This window comes from Phocoena sinus, chromosome 16 (assembly GCF_008692025.1).
Source record: "Phocoena sinus isolate mPhoSin1 chromosome 16, mPhoSin1.pri, whole genome shotgun sequence".
NCBI classification, from domain to species: domain Eukaryota; kingdom Metazoa; phylum Chordata; class Mammalia; order Artiodactyla; family Phocoenidae; genus Phocoena; species Phocoena sinus.
Window position 1 is genome coordinate 13220886 of NC_045778.1, and position 12895 is coordinate 13233780.

General features: G+C 36.5%; 1 protein-coding gene across 2 annotated transcripts in view; it reads right to left on the minus strand.

Moving 5' to 3' along the window:
• The window catches only part of ANK3 (ankyrin 3), a 330729-nt gene that overhangs the window by 25767 nt on the left and 292067 nt on the right, over positions 1 to 12895 (minus strand). The window contains exons 14-19 of one of the 2 annotated variants that reach the window (XM_032607989.1): positions 12612 to 12686; positions 8963 to 9094; positions 7932 to 8075; positions 4975 to 5283; positions 4605 to 4695; positions 1748 to 2126 (exon numbers count right to left, since the gene is read on the minus strand). In XM_032607989.1, coding sequence (XP_032463880.1) covers positions 1748 to 2126; positions 4605 to 4695; positions 4975 to 5283; positions 7932 to 8075; positions 8963 to 9094; positions 12612 to 12686 — 1130 coding nt within the window. The remainder of the gene's footprint in view (positions 1 to 1747; positions 2127 to 4604; positions 4696 to 4974; positions 5284 to 7931; positions 8076 to 8962; positions 9095 to 12611; positions 12687 to 12895) is intronic. The other variant, XM_032607988.1, reaches the window with a different exon arrangement.

Genomic DNA, 12895 nt, shown 5'->3' on the forward strand with positions numbered 1-12895 from the left:
CAACGACCTAGTTGATTACTATTGTACTATGGTCTAGCCACAAAAAAATACATCCTGGACATCTTCGAATTTCTTGTGAGGTCAGACTTTTATATTCCAGAAGCTTTAACTTCACTGTGAATTGCTATGCTCCTGAAGCCTTTATGCATTGGAGTAGGACCAGTGACCAATGCGAAAGGCACAAACTCATTTATAAGAAATCTCGAAAACATTTTCTAACAACTAATTATTTTCCATTACTGATGAATTCAGCTGCATTTCCATTCAGGGTTAAGACTTTCTTTCTCAAATCCTCTTTATGCCTTCTCCAAGCTTCCCCAATGGGCAATATGTAGGCACATGTATGCCGTCGAAATGCTTACTTACATATTTCAGAACTTCCCTATCGATTTTTAATAGGTTTTTGCACAATACATTTTCATAGTTAAAACATCACTATGTTACTGCTCCTCCCTATATTTTGCAGGCTCATTTTAAAAGGGAACATTCCATCCAAAGTCATATTGCTTAAACATGCTACGAGTTAACTAGAAGGCAGAAAGCAATACTCAAAACAGACTTGTCAGGAAGGAAATGAAAGAAAGTCCTGAGGATTTTATTTCCTCTCACTTTCCCTCCTAACAAACAAGCAGGAAAGTGATCCAAAAAAACAGCCTGCAGGAGGGAAAAGGAAAGGATATGATTAGTTAATAAGCTGATAATTAGCTCCTGAGGGATTAGGAGTTTACTAAATTTTCCTAAACCTCAAATTAGTCACGGGCTCATTATTTTTACAAAAGATTTGTTTCTTTTTTTTTCTACCCAAAACACTGTAGAAGATCTTAAGTAAACTAGATGTTTTAGGGAAAACTTCAAGTACTACTATTCCAAAGATGTATAACTCTCAGTCTATTTCTACTGCATAGTTCATGAAAAGACACAAAAATTGAGAGAGCAAAAAGCAGTCAAAAATATAGGAGACAGAACTGATCTTAATTTTCTTATATCCATCTATGAATCATAATTTCAATTAAAAATTTTTTAATATCTAAAAATGTCTACCCTCAAAGAATAATGAAATCTATTAGATGGTGGCACAAAAACATATAAGTACAAAAAGCAAGCAAATAATTATATGACAGTAAGGTTTTTTAAATTATTAAAAACAAATATTAAGATAATTATCAACTTAGATATAAAAATAATTAAAATGATACTTTTAATGTTGCATTTCTAAATGCCGTCAACCAACAGTAGTATGCCCACCTCATTTTAGGCTTGGGAACTGTGTTTCTTCAATTTTTAAAACACCCTTTCAGGCAACAGACCTTGTAGGATAGAACTCTTAGATGGGTCAATGCTAGTGACTCTTTAAATTGTGCAAAAGAACCAGAAAGGGTCAGGATAATTATCCTCCATCCTCAAGAAAGAAGACTAGGTTGGGAGTGAGGAAACCTAAATCCCAGACAAAATTAAAACTGGGCCTTAAGCTACTTACTTAACATCGCTGTATTCTTTTCCCTCCTGAAAAATGGCTACGAAGATGTTTATTCCTTTTTTCTACCCAATGAAAGAAGGGATGACAAATAGCATATATTTTACTCATTACTTTCTTTACCCCCATTATTAGTATTACGATTTTCAATCACACATTGATAATCTGGAAGTAGTAACGAACACTGGGCCCAGTGCTACAAGATTATAAAAGAATCGAAGCGTCAGTACTTTCAGCTTAAATGACAGCACAGTGGAAAACTAGATGACGTACCTTTTGCTCAGACCCATTGGATCCCTCTTCTTCATGGAGGTTAAGCCTTGGCTTGCCATCTGCAGGAGTAGTCCTACTCATCTTTTTCATACTGACAGGCACACAGGGTTTAGGCTCTTCTATGACAAACTTGCTGGTTTCTTCTAGAGCTTTCTGATATGCCGCTAGTGGTGATGCTGGTTCATCAACACGACCAGAACCTTGTATTTTTGGTTTCAGAGTTTCCTTTGCACTCTGTTTCCCTATATCATTTTGGGATTCTGAAAAGTAAGATTTTGTCTTTGCTTCTGGAGTGACTTCTGCATGGCTTCCATTTGCTTCAAATTTTCCAGGTTCCCCTTTGAGATACGAGGTAATGGAATCTCTACACTGGTCAGGGCTGCAATAGAGAAGATGTGGAAATTTATAATGGTAACATATGGCTGCAAATGGGCTTCAGAAGCTCTAAATTTTCAACAGCCGTGTTTTTAACTACTTTTAAAGAAAGACATACAGTAGAAACGCATGAAAAATCTGGTCATCAGATTTCAAACTCTGAGGGCCTGTTGTGGGTGTGGGTGTGGGGTGAGGAGATGATACACAGGCTCCAGGCATCCCCTTCACTCCAACTCCCAAACTAGCTGGCTGGCTATGCTGTCACTGTTTTTCTTTTGTTTTGTTTAATTGTACTGATACAGCTCCTTGGATTCTGTATCTTTTAAAAAGTAATCCTGAGAGGTTCATGGACATACCCAGAGTTCCAGACCCACCAATCTAAAAGAGGAGGAGATCTCCAAATGCTTTTCTAGTGCCAGTGAGAAAACTGATGACAAAGAACAAAATGAATTCCTGTGATGAGAGCTCTGGCATCCTCAAGAACCCTATGTTCCAGTCTTTGTATGTGTTTCCAATTGTGAATCCTACCGTCATGCTTTTCCCACCGTGGAAGAACCGTGAGAACCTTCCTTGGGCTCTCATCTTTCTCCACTCCTGACCTCTGCTGACTCTCTCCGGTGATAAGGCTGTGGGTGCTCACCTGCTGCTTCTACTACCTGTGAGGACTGTTTTCCTTTTGACTCTTAAAAATCTTTCTCTTCCATTACTTTCTTTTAAATTGGTCTCTAATTTTTACTAGTTTCAATATAGACTTTTACTTTATTTTATAGTTTGTATATTGGGTTTTTTTTGTATATTGTTTTTATTAGCACCTTTGCTTATTACCTGTAGAATTCCGAAGGCAATAAAACTAGTGCAATGTTTTCTATGTACAATATATGTACTATGTATATGTATGTGCGTATCCTTATAAATCAAATTCTGATTAAACACCTTTATCAAAAAATATTAATAGCACATCCTATTCCGGATGTTTAAGGACAAACAGTCCCAGCATACTGTGAAGACCCTGTACGATAACTATAACTCCTACCTATATCTAATTTCCTGTTATGCAACTATAAATTATGTGATTCTATCTGAACCTAGACATGAAAATTAGTACTATTTCTTGTCTCCATACTCTATTCTGTAGGCTGAACATAGAATTTCATTGATGCTCCCATTCTTCAAAGGGAGTTTTGCGAACTCTTTGCAAATGTTGTCACCTCCCTCTTTGGGAATTTCCATTGAGCAAGAAGCTTATCAGCAATATGAAAATATTAAACATGGTTATAAAATAAGTTGTATGAAAAGAAGTGAGGTTTATCACTAGTTACCACTGAAGTAAAATATATTTTATGTGTGCATAAATAAAATAATGCCAGCTATCACTGAGATACTGTCTGTACCAGTCATTGGGTAGGCATGCTACAGGCTTTCTTTTTCAATCTATAAACCTGTTTGAGGAAAGTAGTAGTATTCTTATTTTTAAAGCCAACTACAGTGGCGTTCTTAGAGCTTAGAAATCAATCAAGTCGAAAAGTGCAAACCTAATGGTGGTGGGGTTTGAACCAGTGTCTCAAGGACACTAGAGGAAGATCACTGTAAAAAGAACCAGATTCATGATTAGGGAATTATTTTGGTTATAAACAAATTTCTATCAATCATGCCCATATTATTTGGGGGTAAAGAATTACATATGCCATATTGCAAATTATATAAAATATTCATGTAGAAAAAAGGAAGGATATATATACAGTGTTAGTTGTTTTTCTTAGTATGATAAGGATAGATGAGTTTTTTGCTTCTCTGCATTTTTCTGTGACATTTAAAAACACGTATGTAAAAGAAATTCACCAAAATTTTAGCGGTGGTTATTGCTAGATGATGGCATTGTATTGATTTTTTAAATCTGTATTTTAAAATTTTGTATAATAAGCACATTTATGTTTGAAGTCAGGAAACAATAGAAATGCTTATATTTCTAAAAGACAGAATTCTATTTATTACATTATTTTAAATGAGCATTAATTTCTGGCTATGTGAAAAGAATAATACTACAGGTAATAAAGTAGAAAAGAGTAACCTTCTAAAGTAAAGAAAACGTATTAATCTTTAGCATGTGTATAATAACTTTTTGCATTTTACTTCAGCTAATTATCAGTAGTTTTAAGAATTATATTTGAGTTTAATGTAACTTTCCCTCTCCAGATTAGCAGAATGAACTAACCTTTAAAGCATGTATTATCCTGAAATTGGAATGGTAATTTAGAAAAACAGTAATTGCTAAAAAGCATACATTTAAAACAAACTACTGGAATTCCCTGGCAGTCCAGTGGTTAGGACTCCATGCTTTCACTGCCAAGGGCCCAGGTTCGATCCCTGGCCAGGGAACTAAGATCCCACAAGCTGCATGGCACAGCCAAAAAATAAAGAAAGAAAACAAACTATTAACATGTAACCTGCATTTCACTTTCCTTTTTCTGACCCAGAGCCATACCTGTCATCCAGTCGATCTAGTAACCCACCAGTTATTCTTCGAGCTTGAGCAGGGGACTCTAGGTTTCCACTTGATGTCTCATTCTGCCAACCTGTAATTGAAGACATTTCCAGTTCTGCTTGCTGAACACGTTTAAGAATAGCCTGTACTTTTTCTTCTGTCATCTCCTCAGACTCTACTCCTTCTTCAAGTTGAATATCCTCAAATAGAGATTTGAGTTTTTCTTCCGTCATCTCCTCATCAGGACCAGATTTTCCTTTCTCTTGCTGCTCAGAGCTCACTCCTACTTTTCTAGTCTGTTCCAATGGCTCTGCTGGTTTAACATCTCTTGGGACCCCAGCCATCCTTCCGAGGTATTGAGGATACTCACTCAGACATACATTCTCCAACTGGCTCTCATGTACATCCACTGCTTCAGGTATTTCTGTCAAAGGCATTGAGTCTTCAAGTCTGCTGTCTTCCAAGGACGTGTCTTCTGCAGTTACGACTGGAGGTCCGTCTGCTGAATGCTCTACGTTTCCCTGGGAAGGCACTACCCCATCACTCAGTCTACTGGGGGTTCTAAGGGGAGATTCTATGCTAGAGAGATCACTAAAATAATCATCTTGCTGGAAAGGGGTGGGTGGTGTGTAGTGCAACCCTGTGGGAGTTTCCAGTTCCACTTGAAGGGGAGGATAACCTATGGAAGACAGTACATTTGGACTGACTGGAATGAATTAGAGCACATCAAACAAAAACACATGGAATGACTTAAATTATATTAGGTATGAAAATGTGTGATGAATTACAGAATAATGTTGATAAATTTATTGGTACAGTTCAAGTATATGTAATACAATGAAATAAAAGACTAGTGCAAGCTACAATAAAATAGAATACTGGTTAATTAAGATATAAATTGTTTATCGATCTTGGTAATTTTAATACAGTAACTTAAATACACAAGTTTGATCCAATATAAAGTTAGCTGTCATTACGTAAGATACATTTATTGCATGGCCAAATAATATCTTTCTACTTTTAGCATGCAAAATCCACATTGTGGTGGACTGAATACAGCAAGCCACAAGAAACCAATTTTTATAATTAATTACTTATAACTTATTTTAAGAACTGTACATAAGAGTGATGCTACCCAACTCTTAATTCTTAACTTATTTCCCATGAAATTTACAGCAAAGAAAAATGAATTTAATCTTTGGAAAGAAATGACCATTAGATTTTAGAGCAGTAGTACTGGGAAAAAAATCTAAAAAGATGTTAGGAAAAGGATTTAAAAAGCAGATAAAGTAGAAAAGACTCCACGTAAACTCTTCAGGTGTCGTAATGTGACAGAGATGAAAGGGTTGTGTACGCATGGAAGTCTTGGTGAACTTGGTGGTAGGGGTCCACTCAGAAGCATGAATCAAATAAAGAGAAAAAAGAAATGATACACAACAGAGACAGGAGGAAAGCCGTTTACAGAGAGCCCTCTGAATGTTCATGACAATGCTATGGAACAACAGAAGTTTACTACCCAGCCTACACAAAGGGGAAGGAGGGAGAAATTGCCTCGTTTTAAACTTTGCTGCGTGGACTAAGGGAGTTATTTTTCTCCTTCAGCAGAGAGAAAAGTCAGCAATGGTCTGGTCATGGTGAGGAAAGGAAGTTTCACAGAAGTTCAACGAAGAGGAGAGACCAGAACAAAAAGGCAACCAGGCACACTTTCTGACTTATTGGTCTAAAAAACTAAAGCCTAATTTTTCCATCAGTCCAAGATAAATACCAACTTAGCTTTGGTTGTAAATTCAAATTACTATAGGTACGTGAACATTTTTCTGTTACGGTCACCCATAAACCAGAATGTTGAACATTTGTCTCAGACTACATGAGGTTTATAATCTGCACAAGTAAAATTTACTTCATAAACATAAATTTCCCTAAGAATTTTAAAAATAGAGAATATAAAATATTAAGATGTAGCAACAAAAAGCCCTTGTGGATTTATTTAATGATACTCTTGATTTTAAAATGTTAAATGAAACTTTCAATTCCATTGAATACTTCCATTGTTTTCTGATCATCTTGTTTGTTAAAACTACTTTTCTTAAAAAAGTTTCCCAGTAAAGAATATTAAAATATTCTATAAACTTGGCAAAAACCCAAAATTTGATATAATACTGGTCTGTCTTTATCTTGTGCACAGAGAGTTTGGTCATCAATATATGGCCTCACATATAAGACAGGGCCTTGAAGAGAGCATTTTTCCAGGTTCTGTGATATTTATAAGCTTAAAAAGAAACCACTTTTGACATTATTACCCACATGTTTAATGTTATGGGGATAACAAGGTACACTTTAAGTTTTCTGTTGACTTTAGTAAGCAGAAACTTTCTAAGAATTTGAGATGTTTTGTCACATATGCAGAATTATAAGTTATTGATTATTGGTGGTCTAACTTTGCTGTTTAAAAATGGAAAAAAAATCACCATATTTCAAAAAAAATGAAATAGTAGAAAAATATCCCTAGCTCCTCTTCTTGCCTCCGTAGCATCAACATTTTTGTACTCAAAATTCATTATAGGAATAAATTTCCATTTATGAACATCTTGAAAAATATAGTAAGATATTTGTCATACTTTTCTTAATACTTTGTTGAAAAAAGCCCCAATTTACATAATGAAGGAAAAATGACACTATTATCATATAAATTAAGCTAATGTAAAAGAGGAATTATTATGTTATTCGCGACATCTGTGCTCATTGAATTAGAAATTACGCTACCTTTTATATATACGATGGGTCAAGTAGTGTTTTTCCAAACAAAAAAATGGCAGCATATGAAGTTAAAATAATGCTAAATAACGAAAACACCTGTTTGAGTGATACATTTGTCTCTTTCAGTACATGCTTAAATACTTGTTCTCAAAACAGTAATTAACCACTTTACCTAACAATTTGTATAATAGCCCACAACTTGGTTTTACCTAAATAGGAATAAAAGAGTTCCCTAGTTTTTTAGGTTAATATAAAAATGACAAAAGCAACATATTCTCTAGATATTAAATTTTCTTCCATTTGGTCATGTAAAACATTTGAGATACCAACTCTTTCAGTTAACTTATGCCTTTATATACTTCATTATTTGTATTTTATATAACAGAGACATTTATCAAGTTTGTTCTATCAGGGTGTTTGTTGGCAGACTCTGGCAGAGAATATGCCGTGAAAGTGAGAAATTAAGTCAAGCAAATCATAATTTAGTTGGTTTTACGTGACTGCCTTGTCCTACTGCACTTTCAAATTTTATCAAATGATTAAGTAAATATGAACGCTAAATTCAGTTACCATCCACAGGGTCGTGGAAAACGCTGTTCTCATCTGCAAAACTTCTGGTGCCTGAAATGTTTCCATAATCAAATATTGGTCCTTCTAGCAGAGTCACTATATCTATTCGATTAATTTTTGTCAAGACCGCAGTTAAGGCATCAGCTGAAAGAGGAGGGAAAAAAAAAGGTTGAAAACCCAATTAAATGATTTTCTTCTAAGTCATCACAATACCCACACAAAGGCATGGCTCTCTTGACCCTCCTAGCGTCTTAGTTCCGCCTCACTGCACCTCTGCGATATTCACTACCCAGAGGGCTCAGAAAGCTTGCTGCTCCAGGGAAGATACGTTAGGGTCTTAAGAACCATTTTGTGAAGCCGTGTGTGATGACAGCCACATTTGTTCCGTCTCTGTAAGGCGCAGAGCAGATAGGCCTCAAGACAGCGACACTCCCGTTAGTTATAAGGGGATCTAATAAACACATTCCTCTCCTGTTAGACTGTCAGAATAGGTCACCCTTATGTTTGATGCTTAGCATTCATGACTTACTAAGGTCAGGCCGACCCAGGCAAACCCCCAGTAACTGATTCCACATCGTTATGGGTTGGCATTTGTCACAGTATAGCACCACTCCCCTACCACCACCTAAACCACACAAAACCCAGGAATACTGGGGAGTTCTCTGCCATCACAGACCAGGCTGGATAAAATGATTTGATCCTATCCTTTTCTCTATTACCTCTCTGCACATCCATTTCTGGCCATAGCAGTAACTTCACATTGTTTCCCACTACTGCCCCATGACTGAACAGCTAGAATTATATTTTCATTTTTGACGGTCACAGAGAAAAATGCAAAACATGCAAATATAGACAAAATGCCAAAAAGCCCCTACTACTTGCTTCCTAAAAAGCTTCCTAAAGACGCACACAATTAAACAAGTATAACTTGCCATTACTTTATGATCACTGTGATCTTATTAACGGTAGGCTTATCTGAAATATTAGACATATGCAATTTTGCAAGTTAAAGTAATATAATTTCAGCATACTTGTAGCATTTTTTCCGTCTCTGGTAACCCATTTTTTTAATAACATGAAGCTTTGAGAAATTAAAGAATTTGGATTTTCCACACGTATTTGATTGATTTCATCCACTGAAAAATTCAGCTCCCTTGCCAGTTCTGTAGAAAAGAAAAGGAGTTACTAAGATTTCATATTGTAATTTTATCACATATATTTCATAAAAGTAATGCTCAACTGCCCCCCCCCCCCCCCAAAAAAAGGAAAGGATTTTATAGTAAAACCCAAGTACAGCCTTGGGCATTAATCTTTATATACTTGATTTCACAGGAAAATACTGATAATATACAGGCTGTGACTTATCTCTCCTAAGATAATTCCTTGGTTATAATCAGATTCCCTTTGGAGATTATTTTATAAAGATTCTTGCTCTGTTCAAAGAGGATGTTGCTAGATTCTTTTAACTCAGCCAAATTATTGTCTGCAATTTGAGCAAACTTCATACAAGATACGTAGGGATATACAATTCATAAACATGGCACAAGAGGAGCCGGTAGAGTTTTCTCTCGGCAACCTCCATGAAGTAGATCTTTTACTCACATAATACTCTATTCTATATGCCTTCAAGTTTCATCAGTGCCACTTGGGAGGTTAAATGATGACTCCAAGCCAGATCATTGTCTATGATACGCTGTCACTTGTGTAAAAAATAAAAGGGAGATAAGCTTTCTGTCCAGCTAAGTGTATATAACCATACACTCAATCTTGTAAATGCAGAGTGTGTCTTCGGAAGGATACATACGATATGCGTAGTTGCCTTGGGAGAGTTAAACTTGGGAGTCAAAGGTGAGAAGGAGACTTACTTTTCACTGTATATTTTTTGTACATTTAAAAAAGATGTGTCAGGTGTTTATTACCTTAAATGATTATAAAAAGTAAGAAATGGGAAAAAAAATCCATGGAAAAGGAATTGGACGACTCTATCCTGCTTAAGAACCGTTTCCAGCAGTTTGGCAAAATGTATTCAGAGGCTCAAAAATGTCTGTATCCTTTGACCAACTGATTTCACTCCTAGAAATCTATGGTGAGAGTACATAGGGTTGTACACAATTATTTACATACATGAATGCTCACTGTAGGCTTGTACTACTGAAAAATTGAAAACAAAGCATGTGTTGAACAAAAGGAGAGAAGTTAATTAATGTAATGCAGTGGCTGGCAAAGTGATCACAGCCCACAGTTAGAAATACATTGTATATCATGATGCTTACATAAATGAAACCACATCTTTATGGAGCAAAATAACCTTACTATATGTGATAGACAGACATTTTCTTTTCCTTTTAAAAACAAAAACAAAGCATGAACTGATTTCATGACTCACTAGTGCATTGTTACCAACAGCAAAACACCATTGTAAAGTATGGCTATTGGATGTTATTTGTCCATTAAAACCAAGATCAGAAAGTAAATAAAAAAGCAGAAAATTACATTGTGTATATAACATTTTAAAAGCTTTTTATTTAAAAAAAAACCCACCAAAGTACATTAAGTTGCTTGTTAACAGCGGTTCTGAGGGATGGATTTAAATTTTGTTTTTCTAAATGCTAATTTTCCTAATAATCTTCATTGAGCATATAGTAATTCGAATTAGAAAAGTTAATTTTTTTTAAGTGCCTTATCTCTTTGTGTTTTAAGGGCAGTAATCCTTCCTGCCCTCGTGACCGAACCATATCCTTTGTCTAGAGACTCAGTGAAGAGCAAAGACACATTGTCACTAAGAATTTTACAGTTTTATGACTTTGTCTCGCTATTCTTTTTTTTTTGCGGTACGCGGGCCTCTCACTGCTGTGGCCTCTCCCGCTGCGGAGCACAGGCTCCGGACGCGCAGGCTCAGAGGCCATGGCTCACGGGCCCAGCCGCTCTGCGGCATGTGGGATCCTCCCGGACCGGGGCACGAACCCGTGTCCCCTGCTTCGGCAGGCGGAATCTCAACCACTGCGCCACCAGGGAAGCCCTCTCGCTATTCTTATGTCACATATTCTCCAAGAGTTTACTCTGACAAACTAAGGACTGGTTTTGCTTAAAGAAAATAATCTAATAGTTATGGGTAAATAATACACAAAATCAACATTCGCTCCAGGATATTTTCAGGTTACAGTGTCCACTGTTAAAATATAATACTATTATTAATTTTATGTTCAGAAATACTTATACATAATGAATTACTGTTAACTCTCAACAGTCTGCAAAGGATTACTCAGACCCACTGTTTCTTAAGAGCTCCACTAGGCCAGGTCAGTAGCAGTGTGCCTGAGGGCAGGGCTGGGCGGAAGGAGAGAGGAGGCCTTAATATGCGGAGGGTGGGGAAGGCCTGGGATTCAGGGCATTGGAAGGAAATAAATGTAAATGACCTTTTGTGCCATGATCTAGTTTCATGTTGTCCATTTTGATAGCCTAGATAATTGTTTCCCTGAGTAGAGAATGTATGTCGCTGATAGTATGCAAGATGACTTTAAATAGGACAATAATTAACATTTATTTATATTTAACTGTTGTTTTTTGGCTGTGCATTAAAAAAAAATACACTCAACCTATAAAACTTAAAATTTCTCTGATTCATGTGAAGTAGGATTTGGGGGGCCCAGTTAACATCAAAACTACAAAGCAGGGGCTTCCCTGGTGGCGCAGTGGTTGAGAGTCCGCCTGCCGATGCGGGGGACACGGGTTCGTGCCCCGGTCCGGGGGGGGATCCCACATGCCGCGGAGCGGCTACGCCCGTGAGCCATGGCCGCTGAGCCTGCGCGTCCGGAGCCTGTGCTCCACAACGGGAGAGGGAGGCCACAACAGTGAGAGGCCCGCGTACCGCAAAAAAACCCCAAAAAACCAAAAAAAACTACAAAGCAGTATTGTCCAGTTGACACAGAGCCTTATCTTCATCTTTAATGAAGTGAAATCAAGCCAAAAATTCCTCTTCTACACCCTGATTATAAAAAGTTTCATTCATTTCACAGAGCTCAACTATTTTTGTAAATTGAATAGATTCATTCACCTGTATCCTATTTTTTTCAATTTTAATTCAAAATTTAAGCTTAACCCTCATCCTTTGTTTTCTTGTTTATCATTATCAAAATGACATGAGTTCCTTTTAAATAAATCTTTGAGCATAAAAGTGAGCCCGCTTAAAAGTATCAGCTCAATAAGCATGCAAATAATTTGTGTATATCGTAAAAATTGTGACAGTGACTCATGAATGATTAAGATTTGTGAAACCTAGGCATGGATTAGTTGAACTATTGCCTAAGAGAGCTGACCTAAGGGCATAAACCATAGCTAAAATTTTTGGATTATCTGAAAACCATAGGCCTTAGCTACGTTTTCCTATATGCCACAAAATAAATTTGCTATTAGGTAAAAGGTTATCCCATATTACCAGAAATGGCATTGTGAAGAAAGTGCTTAAAATGAAGGTAAAATAAGATTTAAATGTCTATTCTTTAGGGTATGTGCATAGAAAAGTTTTGAAAAACACAGTATACTATAATTAACTCTGGGTAGATAGAATTACAAGTGATAAAAATGTATTTTACTCATTGCTATTTGTTTTTAATGATAAACTGCTTGTGAAAAAGACAAACTAAGAAACTGTTTGTTTCATTCAGGTGTACACACACTTACCTGTCCAACTGAGTCCCAGGTGATCGGCTACTATTGCCATCCTGATATCTGTCCGTTCACATGGACTCTGTGGACCTACGATTTACAATTTCTTAATTAAAATAATCATCAAGAAAGACACGATACTGGAAAATTGCTGTTAGCAGTATTCAGATTTTACAGAGAGACTACTGCTAACACTGTACACTTCAATGTGTCCTAATCACCTACATGAACACTTCTCTTTTCACATGACTCACTTGATTTTCACCTGCATCAGGCCAAATGTCAGACTACATGGATGC